This window comes from Vicugna pacos, chromosome X (assembly GCF_048564905.1).
Source record: "Vicugna pacos chromosome X, VicPac4, whole genome shotgun sequence".
NCBI lineage: Eukaryota > Metazoa > Chordata > Mammalia > Artiodactyla > Camelidae > Vicugna > Vicugna pacos.
The window spans coordinates 6,029,770-6,051,588 of record NC_133023.1 but is presented as its reverse complement, the minus strand read 5'-3'; the positions used below and the strand labels follow the sequence as shown (position 1 = coordinate 6,051,588).

Below are 21,819 nucleotides of genomic sequence, written 5' to 3'. Positions count from 1 at the left end.
GGAAAAGAGGCAGGGCTGACCGACACCAGAGAAACTCATCCCCAGGGCTGATGGTAGTTTTAGAAACACCTGCCTTTTCCACACTAATCCTGTCGCCTCTGAAGCTTGTACTAAATCATGGCTTTTGTGTAATTTAGTAAATATGTAACATTTCTTTACAGTCTCCAAAATTTGACAGAGGAATAAAAACAGGTATTCTAGGGCCAGGCTAGTTGCTAATATCCCCCAGAACAAGACTGGACAGAAATGACAACTGTCAGCTGGCCCCTGAGAAGGGCCCCAACATTCCTCCTCTTGACAGGACAAGATGTTTTATCTGGAAGCACCTTTCTGAGGTTATATAGATTTTTTTGAAGACCCCCAATTACAATTACTTTCTGGGGTGGAAGACTAAGAAAACAAAGACATTTATTTTATCCCAGTTTATTTTCATAATCTTGAGGGTTGTATCTCATGGGAGAGGGCAGCCCATAAAAGACATATGGGGACAAGCCACGTACTTCCTTCTTTCCCTGCCCTGTCATTGTGGACCGCGTTAATAGTGACTGTGAGACCCGTGGGTAGGCGGTCTTCCATCTGACCGTAGGCAGACGGCCTTGAGGTCATCCTGTAATACCATCTCCGGTACAGCCTGCACAGGCTTCACGCTCAGTGCTGGACCTCGTCTCTGGCCCCAGACGGACTAAAAGAATGCGTTCCTCGAGCCTGTGGTCAGGTCAGGTGCACCGCTGCTCTTGGAGGGAAATGATTTTTCTTTTTCTTTAAAAAATATTTTTATTTATTTTTAGTTTTTAATCATTTTTTCCCTTCCAGTTTTATTGAGATATAATTGACATACAGCACTGTATACCTCCTTTTGGGGGGGGGCGTGGAATTAGGTTTCTTTCTTTCTTTCTTTCAGTGGAGGTACTGGAGATTGAACCCAGGACCTTGTGCACGCTAAGTAGGCACTCTACCCCGAGCTGTACCTTTCCCCCAAAATGATTTTCAAATAAGAAAGGACACACACGCGTGCATAATGCATGTGCGCACACACACGCACAGACACACACGCACTCTTTGAACTTAAACCCCAGAGCAGTCTCTGCATTTATGAGCAGCAGGTCAAAGTGCAATCAGCTTCTCCCGTAAAAGTCCAGGCGCTCTGACTTACTGGTCACTCACCTGCGGCAATTACCTAACAGGAACTAACCTCCGGGCCTTCTGCACGCCCCGCACAAGAAGGCACCGCGGCCTGGGGCCGGTGCCCTGTCAGTGACCGTGAGCTCCCAGCGTCAGTTGCTCCAGAACCTGTCCCGGAGGCCGGCGCGCGGGCCTCCACACACGTCTTGATGCGGGCAGTGCTCACAGGGGAGACAGCTGCCTTCTGCACCACACGACTTCCCGGAGCAGCGCGATTTCCTCAAGCTGAGGGCGCACGGCAAACAGCGCCGCGCCTAGGGCTTCCACGGAAACCAGGGCGGGGAGCCCTGCCGCGACGCCGGGACTAGGGGCCGTCAGCACTGCGAGCCCGGCTGGCACTCACTCATCGCGTGCGCTCCGTTCTCCTCGCCGTTGACTGCGGCCTCGCCGTTCTTCGGTGGGTTCTGCTGGGAAACCGCGGCCGGGGCCGCCGGGGCCGCCGGGGCCGCGGCCGCCGCCGCCGCCGCCGCCGCCGCCGCCGCACTGGCCTGCTGCTGCGCCAGCTTCTCCCGGAACGCCTGCTGCCGCGTCTGCACCACGTCGGGCATCACCGCGTCGATCAGGGACAGGGACTCTATGGGGCGGCCGTCGAACACCGTGCCGTCCTGGGGACGAAGCCCGGGCGCAGGCGTCAGCTCGGGCACAGCGCCGCCCGTCCGGGCCCCGCCCGCCAGCAAGACAGGCGCAGGGCCCGGGCGGAAACGCGGGCGCCCGGCAGACGCGGCGCTGGGGAGGAGGCTCGGCCTGCCCGGGGGCCTGAGACACGCCAGGGATCCCGGCGGGCAGAGTGGGTGCGGCGGGCGAGGGCCCGCATCCCCGGAGGACTGGTGTCGCCCCTGCGTCAGGGGGAGGCCCGATGTTCCCGAAACCGCCCAGCCCGCATCCTAGCATTAGGGACACCTGAGCCCTTTCAGGTCCTGTCATGGGAAGACGGTTTGCAAAAAGGGGCGGGGTGGGGGGATTTTACCCCCTTACGGGACAGTGAGCAAAGTCTGGAGCCATTCCGGTTGTCACACTGCGGAGGGGCTGCTGCCGTGCGGTGGGCAGAGAGGAGGGATCCTGCTCAACATCCTTCAGTGCTCGGGGCGGCCCCACAGCAACGACCCACCTGGCCCTCAAAGATCAGGAGTGCCGAGGGTGCGAAACCCTGCCCAGAGGCTAGGACAGTGAGCAACTAGTCCCCGCCTAAGTGACAGAGGTAGCTCTCTGGAGGCCTCAGGTGTGAATTACACATTTCTGCACCACTCAGGATCTGATTCCTAATACATCTGTCCATCTGAGCTAATACAGTGCATATTCACAGCCGCCTGAAATGCCTTCCTGGGCTCAGGCTGTTCACTAACTCAGCTGTGATCTGCTAACAGCAGCACTGTTTTCTTCCAATACCTACTTTGTGAACCTCCTTTGTGTCTCCGGTTTCCATCTACCATGAAGAAATTACCATACACATTTGAAAACACAGGAGAGAGATCTTTCCTTAGAAAGTGCTCCAAATACTCATCACATGAACCTCAGCGCCTTTCAGTCGTGACTGCTGGATGTGCAAAGCGTTTCTGCACATTTCCTCATAAATTAGGAAGAACTGAAGGTATGAGTTTCAGCTACACAATACCTAAATGAAACCTCACCCCAGTTGACTGCTGGTTACTTTACAAGATTTGAAAACAAGGAAACAATACTGAACAAGGGAAAGTGCAGCCAGTCACCTGGTCAGCCACCCAGTTCTGGCCACAGAGTGGCCAATGTTGACCGACTGGCCAGCCAGCTTCTACGTCACTTCTCTTCTTCATATATTCATGCCCCAAATGAATGACGACTTCACAAAAGGTACTAACTGCCCAGAGTAATAAAACACTCCTGGTTTAAACTCTAAAAGCACACCTCAGTTTAACAACTGGAAACCCATGTGACAAATGAGACAATCTTTCATTCGTCTCTGGACATACTGCATTTTGAATTGCCAAGGGAGAGAAGGTATGGGGGAATCTTAGCAGATCAAAGACATGGACACTAGGGTAGGGGCAGGGAAATTCAGTCGCAGCATCTGAGCTGGTGGGGCCTCCGGGGGCCTGTACTCCTATCTCATGCTTGTTTGTTTTGCTAAAAAAGACTAGCTGGGGCCTCAAGGAGCCAGTGGAAGATCCTGGGCATCCAATGTAAGAAAAGAAAAGAGGAGACTGCCTGTCGTCAGGCAAGAAAGAGCACAGGAAAATATCAGATAAGGAAAGTAAAAGCAAAACCTCTTTTAAAATCACATCAAAAAAATAAAATACTTAGGAAAAACCATGACTGAGGAAGTGAAAGGCTTATATGCTAAGAACTATAAAACACTGAGTAAGGAAATTAAAGATGATTTAAAGAAAAGGAAAGATGTCCCATGCTCCTGGATTGGAAGAATTAATAGTTAAAATGGCCATACTCCCCAAAGTAACCTATAGATTAAATGCAATCCCTATCAAATTACCCAGGACATTTTTCACAGACCTAGAACAAATAACCCTAAAATTTACATGGAATCACAGAAGACCCACAATTGCCAAAGCAATAGTGAAGAAAATGAACAAAACTGGAGGGAAAACCCTCCCAGAATTCAGACTGTACTACAGAGCTACAGTACTCAAAACAGCATGGTATTGGCACAAAAACAGACGTTCGGATCAATGGAACAGAACCGAGAGCCCAGAAATAAACTCACATACCTATGGTCAATTAATCTGAGACAAAGGAAGCAAGAAGATACAATGGAGAAAAGACAGTCTCTTTCGCAAGTGGTGTTGGGGAAGTTGAACAGCTGCATATAAATAAATGAAGTCAGTACATTCCCTCACACCACATACACAAATAACCTCAAAACTGCTTAAAGACCTAAACACAAGACACCATTAACCTCCTAGAATAAAACGCAGGCAAAACATTCTCCGACATAAATCTTAGCAATGTTCTCCTAGGGCAGTCTATCAAGGCAACAGAAATAAAAGCAAAAATAAGCAAACAGGATCTAATTAAACTTATAAGCTTTTGCATTAAACAAAATAAAAAGACAGCCTATGGAATGGGAGAAAATATTTACAAAGGATGCTTAATTTCCAGAATATACAGACAGCTCATACAACTCATAAATAACAACAACAACAAAACCCCCAAAACCAAAAAAATAATCTAATCAAAAATAGGCAGGAGACCTAAACAAACATTTCTCCAATGAAGACATACAAATAGGCACATGAAAAAATGCTCAGTATTGCTAATTATCAGAGAAATGAAAGTCAAAATTACAATGAGGTTATCACCTCACACCAGTCAGAATGACCATCATTCAAAAGTCCACAAACGGTAAATGCTGGAGAGGGTGTAGAGAAAAGGTAATCCCCCTACCCTGTTGGTGGGAATGTAGTTTGGTGCAGCCATTATGGAAAACAGTGTGGAGAATCCTTTAAAAACTAAAAATAGACTTACCCTATGATCCAGCAATCCTATTCCTGGGCATATATCCAGAGGAAACTCTAATTCAAAAAGATATATGCACTCCAATGGTTGTAGCAGCATTATTTTCAATAGCCAAGACATGGAAACAACCTACACGTCCATCAACAGAGGACTGGATAAAGAAGTTAACTTGTGTTTGTGTGTGTACAATATACTTTATGTTATTATTATTTTATAGTATACACACACACTGAAATACTACTCAGCCATAAAAAAAGAATAAAATAATGTCATGTCCATGGACCTGAAGACTGTCATACTAAGTGAAGCCAGAAAGAGAAAGGAAAATACCGTATGATATCACTTACATTTGGAATGTAAAAAAATGAGGCAAATGAACTTATTTACAAAACAGAAATAGACTCACTGACACAGAAAACAAACTTACGGTTACCAAAGGGGGAAGGAGCAGGTGGAGGGATAAACAGGGAGTTTGAAATTTGCAGATACTATTATATGAAGAATAAACAGCAAGGTCCTACTGTATAGGACAAGGAACTGTATTCAATACTTTGTAATAGCCTATAATGAAAAAAGAATATGAAAAGGAATACATATATATGTGTAACTGAATCACTGTGCTGTACACCAGAAATTAACACATTGTAAACTGACTATACATCAGTTAAAGAAGACTATGCAGCTAAATTTTTTTTAAAAGTACAGACACACGGTGTTTAAACGGGTTTTGGAAAACAACAGAGGAACCCATGTGACAAAACACAGGTGGATAAAACGCATTACTTCTGTAGTTTTAAAAGCTAAAGAGAAAGCGGAGTTAAATGGTACGAATAAGGCAGGCTTAAAAGGATGAGGTCAGTTCAAAGGAAGGGAGAATGGAGGGAACGGTGGAAGGATTCAGGGAGATGTGCTCAAGGGTGATGGGATCTTGGGAGGATCAGCCGCAGGAGCCTGCGACCCTGGAACTTTTGGTGCCAAAGAGGAACACATGGGCATCCAACGGCGTCAGCTGTGCAGGACTGACTGTAAGGGGATTTGGGGAAGCTGGGTAGGGAGAGCGAGTCTGATCGAGGCGGGAGAAATGAGGCGAAGAAAAAGAGGGGGCAGGAAGTGCGGCAAAAATGAGAGGGACTCAGACAGAGATGCGAGGAGGGCCGCAGCAGTCACAGGAAGCCCTGGGCATCTTTACAGGAGAATCCCAAGAGCAAAGCAGAGGGGGGTGAGGCAAACTGTTTTAAACCAAAATAACTCATTTACAAACTGGTGTAAAATTGGCCCAATACTCACTGTGCCCCAATCTACAAAGAGGCAGGGTATGTACACAAACTGGAGCGACTTAAATTTATGATGATTGTTCCAGCAGGTCTGCTATGGACAAGATAACAAACCATCCCTTGAAATTCTCTTTAACAACAGGCCCCATTTCATCTCCCTGATTCTCTATTGTGCCGTATGTCGGGTTCAAGGGAAATATATTAGATGTTATGCAAATGTTTTGGGGCGGGGTCCCCTCTTCAACTGAACTGCTCAAAGAAAACAAGAAGGAAGGGCATTTTCTGTGCACGTGCAAGGCCCGTGCCTGCCTGGAACCACATGAATTTGAAAGGCAGGGCACGCACTATCCGTGGACTTTTTTCAATACGTAAACAACTGTGTTTACCATCCGCCGTTGGTAGAATCCGCGGTGGTAGAATCCGCGGTGGTAGAATCCGCGGTGGTAGAATCCGCGGTTGCAGAACCCGCGGATGCAGAATCCGCGGGTACGGGATGCCGCGTATAGGACCTGCGCACTGCGAATTCTGGTATCCATGGTAGGTCGTGGAACTAATCCCCGGAGGATCCCTGGGGACGACTGCATAAAGCAGTTGAAAATTTGAGGCGCGTTTTTCAGCCTGGGCAGTGTATTGTGATATTGAGACGAGCAGTCGACAACTGGCCACGCTGCGCATGGATACAGCAGCACCACCGTCTAAAGGGCCTTGGAAGCTCGCTCCCGGGGCCGCGTAGGAGCCGCAGCCACTAACCCGACCAAGTACTAACGCGAAGGGATAAAGCCCTCCCCGCGGCCGCCGCTAGGGAACTGAGCGCTAAGGTCGGATGCGTTTCCCCAGCCCCGCCCCGTCTCCCGGGCGTCGCACGTACCTCGTTGATGCTGATCTCGGCCTCCACATACTGCAGGCCCTTCTGCAGGATGGAGATGAGGGCAGCCGGTGGCACTAGCGTCCCGTTGATGTTGGACTGGCTGATGTGGCTCTCGATACCGAATGTGAACGCCGAGTGGGAAAAACCTGCAGCAAGACAGGGGCGCCAGGGTCCGTGAGGCCTGGGCTGACCACAGCCACTGAGAGCAAAGGCGACACCGCGCTGATTTCGGACGCGCCTACTTATTGGGGCGGGCAGCGGCTGTGGACGCCGGGCTGCTGACGTGGGGTGTCGCGGGCGGGGTCAGGCAGAGAGAGGGAAACCTGTGCTTGCACGGGACCGAAGAACAGCTGTAAAGGTGGAGCCCTTTCATTGTTACTAAAAGAAGAACTGAGGCCGGATCTGCCATGGTTACACATTTCTGTTACAGAAATCAGACTCCACTGCTCCTTCCGCTGCGTCTATCTGTGCTACGCTCCCAGTCCTCGTGGCAAATGAACCTCACCACCAACTGTGCCGGAAAAAAGAGGCTGTTCAGGACCCACCGGTGTGGACTTGAGTCATCTTACAGAAAAACAGGGAATTTCCCTTTGGCTAAGCTGTGCTGGCTCCCCTCCCCCGCCCACACCGCCTCCACCCCCATCAGCCGTTTCTGTAGAAGCTGGTGATTAACACTTGGCAAGACAGATGTCTGTGTGCTCGCAGACAAGGTGTGGTTGGAGGTGCTTGGATGAACACGTGGGGAGGAAAGTCAGGATGGTGACTGCACAAAGAAGGTGGCAGGGCACGAGGCTCTAGGGGTCTGAGTTGGGGAAGAGGTTGTTCCGAGGCAGAGTTCCCTTCTGCTCTGTCAACCCTCGCATGTGGGGGTCCCGGGAATCCTGCTCCCAAGATACCTCGGCTTTGAGCGCCTTCCCGTCACCACCGGCTCATCCTGCGTGCTTGGGGGGTCACGGGGGTCTCCCTGCCTCTGGGGCCTGCACACAGCCTCCCACACTCCCGTTCCTAGGACACCACCTCCATCAGCAAAACAGGGAGGCCAGCTGGCCCTGGCTTCCCCCAGATTCAGCATCCTTGGTGCTCCTGCCTTTCGTTATCCAAATACAACCAGACTTTGCAATAAACGAAACGCTCACCAGATGGGAATGTTCCTCCACCGAGATTTCTGTCTGCAGTCTCCACCCTTCTCTCTCCCCACTCCCTCCTCCTCAGCCTCTCCTGTTCATGCTCATGGTCTGATTATTAAAAGTATAGAAAATATGCAGTTGATTGATATTTATTTCAAGAGCAGTATCATAACGGCTATTGATTTCTGTAAATGTCTTCACAAAACTGTAACCACCTAAATTAGATTGCACAGGAGAGCCGCCTGGAGGCTCCCTCCCCCACAGGGCTCCTCTGCTCCTGCTCTCTGAGGTGAGCAAAGGCCCTTTACTATCAGCCTCATCTTTTCCTTCTAACTTGTTTCCTCTCTCTCTGCCTTCCTGTCCCCTACCCACTCCTCCAGAAGACAGCAACCACCCCTGTGTTACCAATGACTCTGTTCCCTGGGTCTCTGCCACCCCACACAACATGTCACCTCTAAGCCTTTATCACTGTTTCCGGCAAGGTGTAGACTAGAAAAATTGCAGGTTAACAGATGGAGCAGGACCAAATGGGTTCTTGGCCTGATCACCGCCTCCCATCCACCTCATGGACCCCTGCCTACAAACACACTCTGGGCCACAGTGGTTTCTCTCTCTCTCCTAAGAATTCATCACTTCGTGGCTGACAGCGCCACTCACCTTTTCTGAATTTGTGTCTCCACCAGCTGATGGGAAAGAGCCCTGGACCGAGAGCCATTTCTTATCCTCCTGGTATCTTCGTAAGGTCTAGTGCAGGACCACGTCCACTGCAGTAGTAACAATTAAAATAACCCCAGCCAGCCCTTACACGGTGCCTCCTCTTGGCCAAGTGACGCTACTAGAACTTGCTCCAAATTCATGTAACCCTCTGCAGTCATTCCCTCGAGCTCCTCTTTCCCTTTGACCGACCAGGCGCCGCGATCTCTTGAGGGTAACTGACAGACCCCAGTCGCCAGCTCCAACCTTGGGCAGTGGGACACCGCTCTGAGCCCACCATCAAACTCCACCTAGAAACTTCTACTTCCACCAGTGCACAGCTTTGACTGCTGACCGGGGCTCCTGGCAAATATATCTCAGGGACCGATGGAGCAACTATGGATGAGAGTCAAGCTTTTTGTGTCTGTCTTAGTCCACTGGGCTGCTATACCAACATACTACAGACTGGATGGTAAAAGGAACAGACATTTATTTCTCATAGCTCTGGAGTCTGGGAAGTCCAAGATTCAGGTGCTGGCAAATTCAGGGTCTGGTCAGAGTCCACGTCCTGGTACACAGTTGTGACCTCACGTAGAGGAAGGGGCGGGGGAGCTCTCTGGGACCTCTTTTATAAGGGCACCAATTTCATTCGTGAAGGTCCCACCCTCATGACCTCATCACCTCCTACAGGCTCCACCTCAAAATACCACACCGGGGACTACATTTCAACGTATGTATGGGCGGGGAGATAAAACATTCAGTCTACAGCAGTATATTCTACGAATTCACTCACCCTTCAAGCAGCACCCGGCCATAGAAACGCTAGTGAAGGCACACGAGACACAGCAGATTCTGACCACATTACCACCTTTAACCAAACCTGAATGCTTTGTGTCCATGATCTCAGTCTTCACAGTAGCTGGTCCGAGTGGTGGTATTGTTTTATACACAAGAAGGGCACATGTGGGAGGAATGAAACAACCTGTCTAAGGTTCACAGACGTGATGAGAGCTGAACTACAGTCTTGACTCTGGACTGTGTGATTCCAAGACTCACCTTCTAACCTTACTGACTCTAAGAGCCACAAGCACAGGAACCAAAAGCCTGAAATTCCCTGGGTGGATGCCAGCTCTGTTCCCAGCTGGACCCCCGGAGGCTTTAAGCAGCAGCAGCTGCCCCAGATGCAGCCCAGGCCACGTGCAGAGAACAGGGTGCAAAGCCACTTCTCATCCGAGACTTAGAATGTCCCTGATGTCTGTCTTTATCTGGGCTGAGTATATAGTTTGGTTGCAGAACTTTCTCTCTGCACGTGCTACTGCTCTTCACGTGGATTCCATTTCTAGAACACGCCGATGACAATATTCAGTGAAGGATGGTCGGAAGAAGGGGATGGAGCAGTGAAGATGAACGGGGGTGTGGGAGCCTGAGGCTTCTGTAAAAAAGGGCTGAAAACAGCCTGCTGGGATGATGTCCCTGACGGAAGCAAAATGATGACTAAGCAGGATAAAGCTCCACGCGGGAACTATGACCGTGAACGTCTGATGAACACCTGGGTCCACTATCGGAGACGACAGTAAACGGAGATGGAAACTTCGTATCTTCATAAACCCTCGCCGCAGTGTTCCACGTCACTGGTGAAAGAAGTCTTCCTCCTGGCTTAAATTTACATTAGTTGCATTTCTGTGGTAGGACCTATGTGCGGCCTCTGAATCAATGGTTGTTTTCAGTCCGTTTGTCTTTAAGACTTTCTCCTCGATTGCTGGCTGGCCTGATTTGGTCATGGCAAGTCAGAGGGCCAGGCAGACACAGCGTCAGGAGCGCTGGGTTTCCTGCTCGCTCTGGCACGTGGGGGCTGGGCCTCTGTGTGCCTTCCTACGGTGCAGGGGTGAGTAGGACCTCCAGGACCTGAAGGGAGAAGCAGAGGCGAGAGCGGCAGGACGCAGACACTCTTCCATCTGGAGAGAAGAGCACGAGCTAGTGGAAACGTCCCTTTTCATGTTGCCTTGTACATGCGACAAGGACACTGGATGAGACGGTCGCTAAGGTTCTTCCCAGTTCATTCACGGTGGAACAGGGGGAAGGGTCCACAGACTCTGGATGGGAGGCCCGCTTGAGCACTTCCTGTTAGGCCACGGGGCTGGAGCCCTGCCAGGTGCCAAGGTGCCATCTTGGAAGACTGGCATCTCCAGGCAGGAGTCTCTCCTGGGGCTGGCCCGGCCTCCACCAGCACCAGCGCCCCAGCCCTCCCAGTGGGACCCCAGGGCGGTGAGCACGGGCATCGCAGGTTGCCGGAGTGCTGTGACTTCCGTGCCCTACGCCTCTTTGGTTTCCCCCCAGCTTTCCATGCACCTCTTCTTCTGCCCAGCAGGACACGGGTGGGAACAAAGAACAGAATGTCAGTGACAGAGATGGAAATACTCAGAACAGGGTCAATGGCAGGTGTGGAAGTTGGTAAAAAAGAGCAGGATCAAGAGATTGGTGGTATCTTGATGGAAAACCCATGTGAGGGCTCAGTGTGAGTGTCCACTGGTGTCTACTGCCTGGCCAGCCCGGAGCGACTGCTGAAGCCAGCAGACCTGCCTCCTGCTTGGTAGGAGGTGCCCCTGGTGAACCTCCTGAGCACAGGGTTTCTCAGCAGCAGCATGACTGACGTCTGGGCCCGGGCATCCTTTGCTGTGAGGGGCTGTCCCGTGCACTGCAGATGTTCAACAGCACCCCTGGTCTCCACCCACTGGATGTTAGCAGAAAGCCTCCTCCTAGTCGTGACAACCAAAACTGTCTGCAGATACGGCCCGTCTGACCCTGCCCTGGTGGGGAGCCAGTGACCTAGAGGAGCCACACCTCCAGGACACAATCCACACGTCTACGCGACTCCCATTTCTGCCAGATTTATAAACAGCATGAGTGGACTGCTGCCATCGAGAATCAAGTCACAGCATCCAGACAACACCCAGCAATGGGGGGATAACCAGACAAAGTGAAAATACCTCTGAGCAGAAAAGGGTATGATCACGATAAACTGGGAGAGGCTGAAAGCAAGCACTACATCTTACATAAAGCACGGGAAGATCGTCAAGAGTGAAGTCCTTTCCATTTGGGATGAAAGGTGCTACCGTCTCGTGAGGGAGGAGAACAGAGTGTGCAGGAAGGTGCCTCGTGCAACTGGCAATAAAAACAGATTTAAGACAAACCAAGTACACACTCTGTGTTTCCTGCAAAACCACCAAACCACACCCCTTTCACAAACAGCTTCACAAACCATTCGAGCTGTGCAGTGACCCATCCTGCCCAGTTAATGCCGGCCTGACTCATCAGCAAAACCTGCTGAGCGATCACTCGCTAGCCCTCAGAAGCACTGCTTACTCGGCGGAGAAAAGCAGACACGTAATGCTCGGGCAGCTGGGCCGGTGTTTCTACACCTTCAGCTGGAGCAAATACCAAGGGCACCAACTGGAGGCATTAAATGCAGAAACTTTACTATTTAGTGGACTCCTGGAATATGGGCAGCTGTCCAAAGCCAATGGGCAGGATACGAAAGTGTCTAGACCAGAGACAGGCAAGCTGAGGGCCACACTGCCTGTGTCTGTAGATAAACTTTATTGGAACACAACCGCGCCCATGAGTTGATGTATTATGTATGGCTGCTTTCACACTACGATGGCAGAGGTGAGGAGCTGCAACAGAGACAGTACAGACCACAACGCCAAAGATACTATCTGCTGCTTTACAGGGAAAGTGTGCCGGCCTGATTTTGTATATATACATATTCATGTGTACACACAAACACAATCACACACACACGAACAAGCGTCATGGCCTCTCAGGTGCCTTCTTTCATTTCTTTCTGCTATGGACTGTTTGTCTCCCCCAAACTCCTGTTGAAATCTTAACCCCCAGTGTGACAGTACTAGGAGGTGGGGCCCTTTGGAAGGTGAGGAGGCCACGAGGGCGGAGTCCTCATGAATGAGGTTAGTGCCCTTATACAGAAGACACCCCGGAGCTCCTGTATCCCCTCTTACTGCGTGGGGCTGCCTGGGAAAGACGGCCATTCCTGAACCACCCGCGGCCAGTATTTGCTACTATAGGAGGGTCTGTACGCTGATTTCAACGGTTCTCAGCCTGTACCCTTAACATGAGCAAAAATTCAGTTCAGTTACATTGGTAGGAGTAAATGTAACTTTCCTCCCATAACACTTTCTCGGCCTTCTGGCGGCCCCACGGACCGTGCCGGCACCGTGGGCACCTTGGCCTCGGGACCCGAGAAACCAGCGTGTGGGCTCCCCGCGGCCCACGCTGCTCTGTCACAGCGGCGGCCGGTGCTCAGTGACGGCTCCCTCTGTGTGCGGCAGCGGACAAGCCGTCCAGGGAGCACTCGGGGGAACACAGAACTGTCGCAGTAACCTCGCGGACGCACCACAAGGAACCTAGTACTTTCCCTTCTTCTCAAGAGCAGTGATGAGTCTCCATCCAGGGCAAGACCTCTGGCCCGAGCACGGTCCCGAAGCCCCTGCCCGCCCTGTCCCTAGCTGGGGCCATCTCTCCCTGCCTCCCCAGGGCCTCAGCTTTCCCACAGGACGACTCTGCTTCTGTTCTGGGCTCCTGGTCTAGAGCAGTGGTTCGTGGTTCTCGAGCGAGGGCGATTCTGCCCGCTGGGGGTGGAGGGAGCTTTCAGCAGGGTCTGGAAATACTCTCCTGTCCCCGGGGGTGTGTACGCAGGTGCTGCTGGCGCTCAACAGGGAGAGCCCAAGGATGCTGCTGGCAGCTACAGGGCACAGGGCCGCTCTCTAAGCCAAAGAGCGGTCCGGTCCAGAACGTGAGCAGTGTGAGGCCGAGGAACCCTGTGCTCAGTACCCTCCACCGCCGCTGAGCCTCCCGAGTCACCATGGCTGCAGCCGGCCTCCCTCCTCCGCGGAAGCCGTCGTTGACCCCGACCGCTCTCTGCTTCGAGCCCCACCCCCACCCCGGCAGCGCTCCCCCACCCATGCCTTGTACCTTGTGCCACGGGCAGCCTTCTCCTCATTCCGGTCCACCTACCAGCTCCCAAGAAGGCTGACGCTCCTTGAAGGCAGGAGGCCCATGTGCATTCACTTTATAACAAGGAGTAGCCGCCTCAGTACAGCGGCTGGGGCTCAAGGCAGATTTGAGAAAGGGCTGGGAGACATTGGGGAGGCTGATGGAAACGAGGGTGGTAAGAAACTGAGAAAAACCGAGTCCTCGTTATTTTCGGAATACAAGCCTTTCAGGAGAAGGACAACAATGATTTAGGTAGAACGGCACAACAGAAGGAAAACAGCTTTTAGACAAAGATGACAGTCACATAGCGAGTCTCAAAACACCAAAGAGGGTTCTTGGCTGTATGTGTACACCTGAATTAAAAAGCCATCACATGATTTGACAATAATAAGAATTAATAAAGGCAGTGGTATTAAGTTCTTACTATGTGTATCAGCCCTTTTCATGAATTAGCTTAGAGAGTTGGCAAAAAGTCAAGTTAGGTCTCGATAAATCCCTATTAAAGATGGGGAAACCGAGTCACAGAGCAGTTCAGTGATTTCTCCGAGGGCACACAGCCACACACAAATGAAATGTGTTCAGAAACCTCTAAATGATTCAAAGTGGCATCCTTTTAAAAAAAGAGGAAGAAAATGATCTAATCAGCAACACCATTTCTATTTCAACTTCAACAAAATAAGCTGCAAACAAGGTCTGCACTGCGAAAACTAGGCTGAATGCTTTCAATATGAGAGAGGCAAACAAAGATGAACTGTATAAAGAGGGCTATGTTAGGAACCAGAGTCCGCAAACAAAGTCAGGGGCGGCGATGGAGGAATTTGGTGCAGTTTCGTTCTACTTACAGAGAGAGGCGCTCCGAGGCTGGGGCCTGCCTTCACTTGCTTCCCTGCCTTCTTTTCTTGACCAAGGAACATGCAGAATTAGATGATCCCCAAGGCCCCCTTCACCCCTTTCCATTCTAAGATTCTTCGGAGAGGAAAAAATGAGCTCACTGTCCCAACCAAACCCACAGGACTTTATTTATGGAGGTGAGTGAGTGATGACACGGAGATTAAGGCCGCTGAAAGAAGAATCTAGCACAATTCCTGAGGGAAGAGGCCAGCCGTGCCACGCCACCAGGGCCACCAGAAACCTCATCACAGGCAGGGACCAGAACGCCCAGAAACAGAGAGAAAGGAACCGAGACCACGTCTTTATGAATACAGGCAGGGGGAGTGCCAAGGCCAGGATGACCCCTATTGGACAGGAAGTGAAAACACACACATTAGAAGCTGTGGTTGGGAGGTCTGTAGTACAATTTTCACGCACCCTCGGAAGCCGACTTGTGAGCAAGAGAGGTCAACAGCTCTGGCCCTTGGTGCAGCCCTACGACTAATGAGTGCCAGTCAGCCACTGGTCACCACACTCGTCAACATCCAACTGGCTGCAGAGAAAGGGCTTTACAATGGAGTCATTCTGGAAGTGAACTGTGGACCGCTGATTTGTACGCAGCATTTCCTTGTGTCTGTAGCATCCCTGTACCCGGCGGAGTCAGCAGAGCCTCCCCGCTATCAGTACTTCCTGGATCATAGTTTTCTGCAACAGAACCTCGGCTGTCTGGGAAGCAGCCCGCCTCTGTCTTGGGGTGGGGTGGGGGGAACAGGGTGACTCAGGCAGTGGGGGCGGGGAGGGGACTGATAAAAATAAAGATGGGAGAGGGGCCAAGGGTGGCGAAGTGGTAGCTGGGTCAAATGACTCAGACAGGAACACACACAAACACACACACACACACACACACACACACACACACACGCACACACACACACAGTTAAGGGCTGTAAACAGAAAGGGCGGGAGGATAAGAAATCACACCCTCATCTTTGGGGGCTAACTTATTATCGCTTCACGTCTTCTTTTTGGAAATGATAGATTAGTCTCACCAGACACATTTATGGCCCGAGAAGCAATTCATAACCATAACCTCTAGGTGCAACCGTGGTCAAAGGCACAAACATGCTGAGTTTTTTCTATTTGGCAGTCCATATCACTGTGCACATTCATACCAACTTTATATTTCAATGTGTTTATCTGAAAAAAAAATCCTCCAGTCCCAGCCCTCACCTTCTGTCCCAGTTCTCTGACATTTCACCGCAGAGAACTGAGCGCAGGGAAGGCGGCTCTATGTGCTGCAGACCTGTTCCTGCTGACCTGCTGTAACATGGAATTTAGTGTAAAATGGAACTGCCTTGGATGGCGCCCAAAAGAAATACCAGAAGGGCCTCGTTAAAACAGGGTTTCACTTGTAACATCTGGCCTGGACCCTGGGGGTGGCGGCTGAGTACAGCTCGGGCCGCTGACTGTTGCAGACCGCGGGCCCCGCCAAGACTTTTAATACCCCCTAAACATGGGAGGCATCCAGGAGGAGAGAGCATTAGTCAGGTTATAAAGGAAGGTTGCTACTTCCTCCCGGGCCAGTACTGGCTGGGGGTGAGGCTACGCCCCGCCCCGCCGGGGAGGGAGGCTGCTTTCCTTGAAATGCTCACTGAGAACTCAGCTCTGGCTTCTACACTTGAAGCAAGGCTTGGAGTTGGTTCCTTCTGGCACCATTGCCCCAACAGCTTTGAACCGTCACAAAATTTGGATTCGACGTTTGTTAATGGGCAAAGAGAAGTGTGAATGCCAAACCAGTCATTTACAAAGGACAGCACCATTGAAGATTATAATAAAAAATTTAACACGTGACTTGGGGACAAGCAAAGAAAGCAAAGTGAAGGACAGAGGAAGTAAGTCACATCACTGTATGCTGACCCAGCTGCTGTTCTCCCCCGGGATCTCTCCCAGGCCCTTTTCCCTATGCAAATTAATTTTTAAGGTGTAAGTCTTGTGGTCCTAGAACTTTGTATCCTGGTTCTTTCTCACCTCACACAATCTAAGCATTTCCCCTGGTTCCTAATGGGTCTCAAGAGCCAGCATCTTGATTGCTTCTCAATTCTCACTGAGCAGATACATCATCCTTAACTCACATGACCTCCAGCTTTACTTTCAAAACCTAACCAACGGATTCCCATCTGACAACCTGGTGTTCATCTGCTGCGAACTCAATGTTCTGGAACTTCCTCCTCTTCCCTCCCGCCCTGTGGCCCTTGTCCCTCTCACGAAGATGGTTGGTGCCTCCTCCCTGAACACGCCAGGCGTTGCCGAGCCTCGTGGCATTAACTCAGGCTCCAGATTTTGCTTGAAATGCTCTTCTTCCTCCTTTGCCTGAAACATTCCAGCTCAAACATTCCTCCTCTCCGCACCTTCCCTGTGCTCCTTTGCGAACACCTCCAACCTTACACCTTTCAACCTCTGAGACACACGCCTCTGTAAGTATCTGTCCTGCGCCCTAGGTGGGGAGAAGACCTCCCCCTGTCATCTGTCCTTCCACCCCCAGCACCTAGGGCAGTGCCACCACCCAACGGAAAAGCCATCCTGAGACTTTTATGGAACTGAAAGTGGTGACAATGGCTCTATTTCGTGCACATCAACTCTGAAATGTTTATCTTATCTAAAATAAGTTTGGGTCACACAGGGACAAATGTTTTAAAATCTAACAATTATTTGCTTCCACGTACATCATGCAAATACAATTCATAGGTATATCTGAAAATTTGGGAAAAAATAACTGCTTCAATTTAAGGGAAATTGTTAGTAAATATTAACAAAATACTTCTGGGTGTATGCAAACACAGCAAAAATGATGCAGATGGTACAAAAGAACTGAGAATGGGAAATACACGTATAGACCAGGGAGGGCTACAGAAGATTTCGAAGGACAAGGAAGTAATGAACACTCACTACACATACACCAGGCTCTAGATTCCCTGGTGGGGAAGAAACTCCTGCATTCTATCAACAGTCTCAGACGGGAGTCTGCAAACTACATCCTGTGGGCCAAATCTGGCCCCTTGCCTGTGTTTATAAATAAAGTTTTATTGAAGCACAGCTACTCTCATTTGTCTACGTATTTTCAACGGCTGCTTCTGTGCTGCCAGGACAGAAGTGACTAGCTGTGACAGAGACTAAAAAATTTACAATCTTTAATAGAAAGATTCCTCCACCCTCATCTAAGGGAGGGACCTAAACTGGGAGATGGGGCCAAGAGGTCTTAGGAATGCAGTTTTGGGTTCCCCGACTTGTTTTGTGAGGCCAGTATAACCCTAATATCCAAACCTGATGAGGACATTCAAAAAGGAAAATCACAGCCCAGATTCTCTTGGTAAAAGAAATGCGAATATACCAGACACAGAATTAGCAAACTGAAATCAGCAATATAAAAAGAAAAATGTCTGGGCCAAATGGGGTTTATTCCAGGAATGCAGGGTTTAATGCTGGAAAATAAATCAACAATTTCACCACATAAAGAGTCAAGGAAAGTCACTTAAGGGGAAGATTCTCGAGCCAGATGGCCCGTGTGACTTGAGCAAGTCAGTACCTTCTCAATGTCTTGTGCTTCTCCCCCATAAATGATGGAGAAGTGATGTACTTCTGAGGGGAAATTGTCTTATTGGTTAAGTACTTAAGAGTCACACTTGGCACACACAGCAAGTGCTCAATAAATGGGAGCTACTGTCACCATAGCAAGGCAGTGACCATGACACAGAAGTAACACTGACCTGACACCGGGAGTGCCTGGCTGATGGACGCATGAGGAGGAGGGGACTGAAGATGGAGGTGGTAGGAAAGAGGACAAGAAATATCTGAAGGTGATTCTGAGGTTTTTACATTAATCCAGGATGAGATTATGGGGCAGAGGGAGCTTTTCTTTAGAGGGGAGGGACAGTGGTCAGGCAATGGCGATGGTAGTAAGTGTGGGATTAACTGTATTAAAGAAAGAATGCCCAGGAGACTTGCATCCAAAATAGCAGAATGGAAGGCAATGCAGAGGTTGGAGGTGGACAGCCGGACTGGTTGTGGATGGAGAGGCTGGGGACGGACACCTAGACCGGCAAAGGGAGCAGCATGCTAGCTGCAGACACAGATATGCGGGGAAAAGGAAAGGACGTCACCTTGGGGACAACGGCATTTAAGAAGCGGGTGGAGGAGGCACTGTTAGAGCAACATTCAAAAACTTGGGAGAAAAAGGACAGTGTTGTGTCTGACAGTCCAGATGACTCGCTCTTCAGTCTGCAAGGAAGAAAGGGGATTGAAGTTGGCAGGAAACATAGCAAAGCCGGACACTTTTAAGGTCGCATTACAATTTCAGAGCAGGCAGATCTGAAATGCAATGGTGTATGAACTTTGGAAACAGGCACCTTGGGAAGTGGCGATTTCATCTTAGCTAAAAAAGGAAATGCGAACCATCTTAGACTTTTTTCATATCATCACCAAGTTTTAAAGAAGGAAACAATACTATAACAAGCCTTAAGGGCATCTTCAATACAATCTGCCCTTTTTCTGATGTTAATACCAATGAAACTGTTTGGCTATATTGAGCAATATACATATTTAAACAACTGTAACTTAGAAACAATCAAGTGATTTTCAAGTGACCTTCATCCTAATTGCTTTTTTCCCCTCTGGCACAAGAATGGCAGATCTTGAATCTGAGCTTTTACACACACACAAATGAGAACGGTTAACTTAGAAAAGACTGCAGGAGAAAAGTGGCCTGGGAAGCAGGATGGCTGTGAACACCTGGGACACGGGAAGAGCCACTTCTCTGCGATCCCATTTCCCTACTCTGGGTGGTTACCACCCAACCCGAGGAATGGTTTAGGGAAACACTCTTTCTGAATGGAGAGGAATTCACTGGCAACTAGCACCACTACCGGGTTTGTGATGCAGTGAGTCCCACAGCAAAGGGAAGTGGGCATGCTTCGCTGGTGGAGAAGTGTGGACTGCGGATCCCACAAATCTGTCTGGGGGGTGTTTTATTCTTTCCTGTATGCAAGACGCGGGGATCAGGTTCTCCAGCGACTTACCACCCCTACATTTTCTTAGAGTGATTTTTAACACGTGATGTAAACGCACAGACAAATGCACAGATGAGAGACATGCACCCACAAAGGAGGCTCACACTTGGCCTGGACCAAGCTGATACGGACGGACAGCCAGGTTCTCTTTCTTTCCCCCTCGGCAGGTGCCGCAGCCCACGTGAATGACCTCCGATAAAAACCTGGGCAGCAGAGCTAGGGGGTGAGCAGCCCTGCCCGAGTGTCACCGTGCGTGCTGCTGGGAGAATGCCCACTGGGAGGGGACACCTGCTTTCCCCTGGACTGCGCCCCACACACCTCCCTCGGCTGGTTTCAATCTGTGTCTCCCCACCCCGGATTTATTGACATGTAATTGACATACGACACTGTATAAATTTAAGGTGCACATTGTGATGATTCAATACACGTACACACACCGTGAAAGGGTTACATGATAAGCTTAGTTAACACAGCCGTCACCTCTCACAGTTAACCTCTGTTTACTTGAGTGGGAACATTTTTCAGATTTACTCTCTTAGCAACCTGCAAGTATAGAACACACTACTGTTACAAGTAGTCACCACGCAGGACTTCTATAACCTGTATCTCTGTGCTGTCATCAACTCTGCGCTGTCATCAACTAAGTTACCAAGCCCTGTGAATCCTTCCAGCAACTCACAGAGCCGGAGGGTGGTCTTGGGGACCACCGACACACCACCACCAAGGCACTGCTCTCTCCCCGAAACATTTAGACAGGAGACGTTACTGTTTCACATGATTTTAAAGGTACATTCATCCTCCGGTCATATGGACAGACGATGCAGGTCTTCCTTATTATTTGATGGAACTGTTTCCCTTTATTATTGCTAAAGCAAAGGCTTCCATTACCTCAGAGAAATGCCTAACTCTACCGTTTCATAAAAATTCTCTTTTTTGAACAGGGCCACACATTAGCAATGTAAAAGAGCCACTGCAGTCAAAAATATTTTTAGAGACTCAGCTGAACAATGAGCCCTGAACTTCTGTTTAAATTAAGATAGCTGAACCATTAAAATGACTTCCTGAATCCGGGGAAACGTGTCTTGCATAAGAAGGCATTCCACAGTCCTAGGAAACACAGTGGAGCCCACTGGGCGACCTGTCAGCTGTTGGGATTACAATCATTTCTGGAGACGCAATTATTCACAAATATTAAGAGTAACACTCTTTTCCTGGTTATCTAACCTCCCCTCGGGAGCCAAAAAAAAAAACAAAAAACAAACCAAAAAAACAAACCCCACCCCAAAAACATAAAAATAAAACCCCAGAGTGAAAGACTGCTACTCCCAATTATTCTACTATCTGCTGGAGAATGGCTTGGCAGACTTCCCCCTTCCTCCCTGGAAAAATGTAATAAACACAGGGACTGCATTATGCTCACTGGTAAAGTCTATGTGTGTTCTGCAGCAGAAGGAATCCAAGTGTAGCCCAAGGAGACGGTAAAGGGTGAAGAAATGACAATCCCCTCACAGCTCATTACCAGTACAAACCACCTGGAAGGAAAAACATGCCACCACTAAAGGCTGTGACTCAGTGGTTCTCAACTGGGCGCGATTCTGCTCTCCAGGGGACATTTGGCGAAGTCCAGAGACATTTCTGGCTGTCACAACGGAGGGTGCGGGAGTGTTACTGTCACCCAATGGATTCAGGACAGCCCCATCACAAAGGACGATCCGCCCCAAATGTCAACAGTGCCGAGGCTGGGAAACCCTGGTCTCTGTGAAAGTCTCAAAGCCTTAAGAAACCGCATCATGTTGAGGCCATTCAGAATATCTCCAGACATGGAGACACTCAACGTGAGGCCCACCCGAGTTTGCCGAGTTCCCGAGGATGCACAAGTTCGTGCTATGTGTACGTGACATGCTGTTCACCTGCAGATGACGTTTCATTATTTTTAACTATTTTCCAAAAGCCCCAGAAGGTTTGTGTGGCTCTCCACTTCTGTGTTAACATGGCTACTGCTCGAATCCATTACACAAAAGACACCCCATCAAAACCTAGGCCCACACTCTGGCTAAGGACCTGCAAGATCTAATTAAAGTGCCTCGGCTGTTTGTGCGATAGACCACTCTCTCCCTGTCTCACACACACACACAAAGCTCTGCAGACAATGGAAGCACGAAATTAGGCTTTTGTTTACATTTCCTGTTTAATAATTTTGAAATTATCCCAGACTCACAGGAAGTCATGAAAACAGCGGAGTCCTGTGTCCCTTTCAGCTGGCCTCCCCTAGTGATGACGTT

General features: G+C 49.8%; 1 protein-coding gene across 4 annotated transcripts in view; it reads right to left on the bottom strand.

Moving 5' to 3' along the window:
- The window catches only part of TBL1X (transducin beta like 1 X-linked), a 196,322-nt gene that overhangs the window by 18,508 nt on the left and 155,995 nt on the right, over nucleotides 1–21,819 (bottom strand). For all 4 annotated transcript variants that reach the window (XM_072956027.1, XM_072956029.1, XM_072956028.1 and 1 more), the window contains 2 exons: nucleotides 6,772–6,917; nucleotides 1,526–1,787 (listed from right to left, as the gene is read on the bottom strand). In XM_072956027.1, the coding sequence (XP_072812128.1) occupies nucleotides 1,526–1,787; nucleotides 6,772–6,917 (408 nt within the window). The remainder of the gene's footprint in view (nucleotides 1–1,525; nucleotides 1,788–6,771; nucleotides 6,918–21,819) is intronic.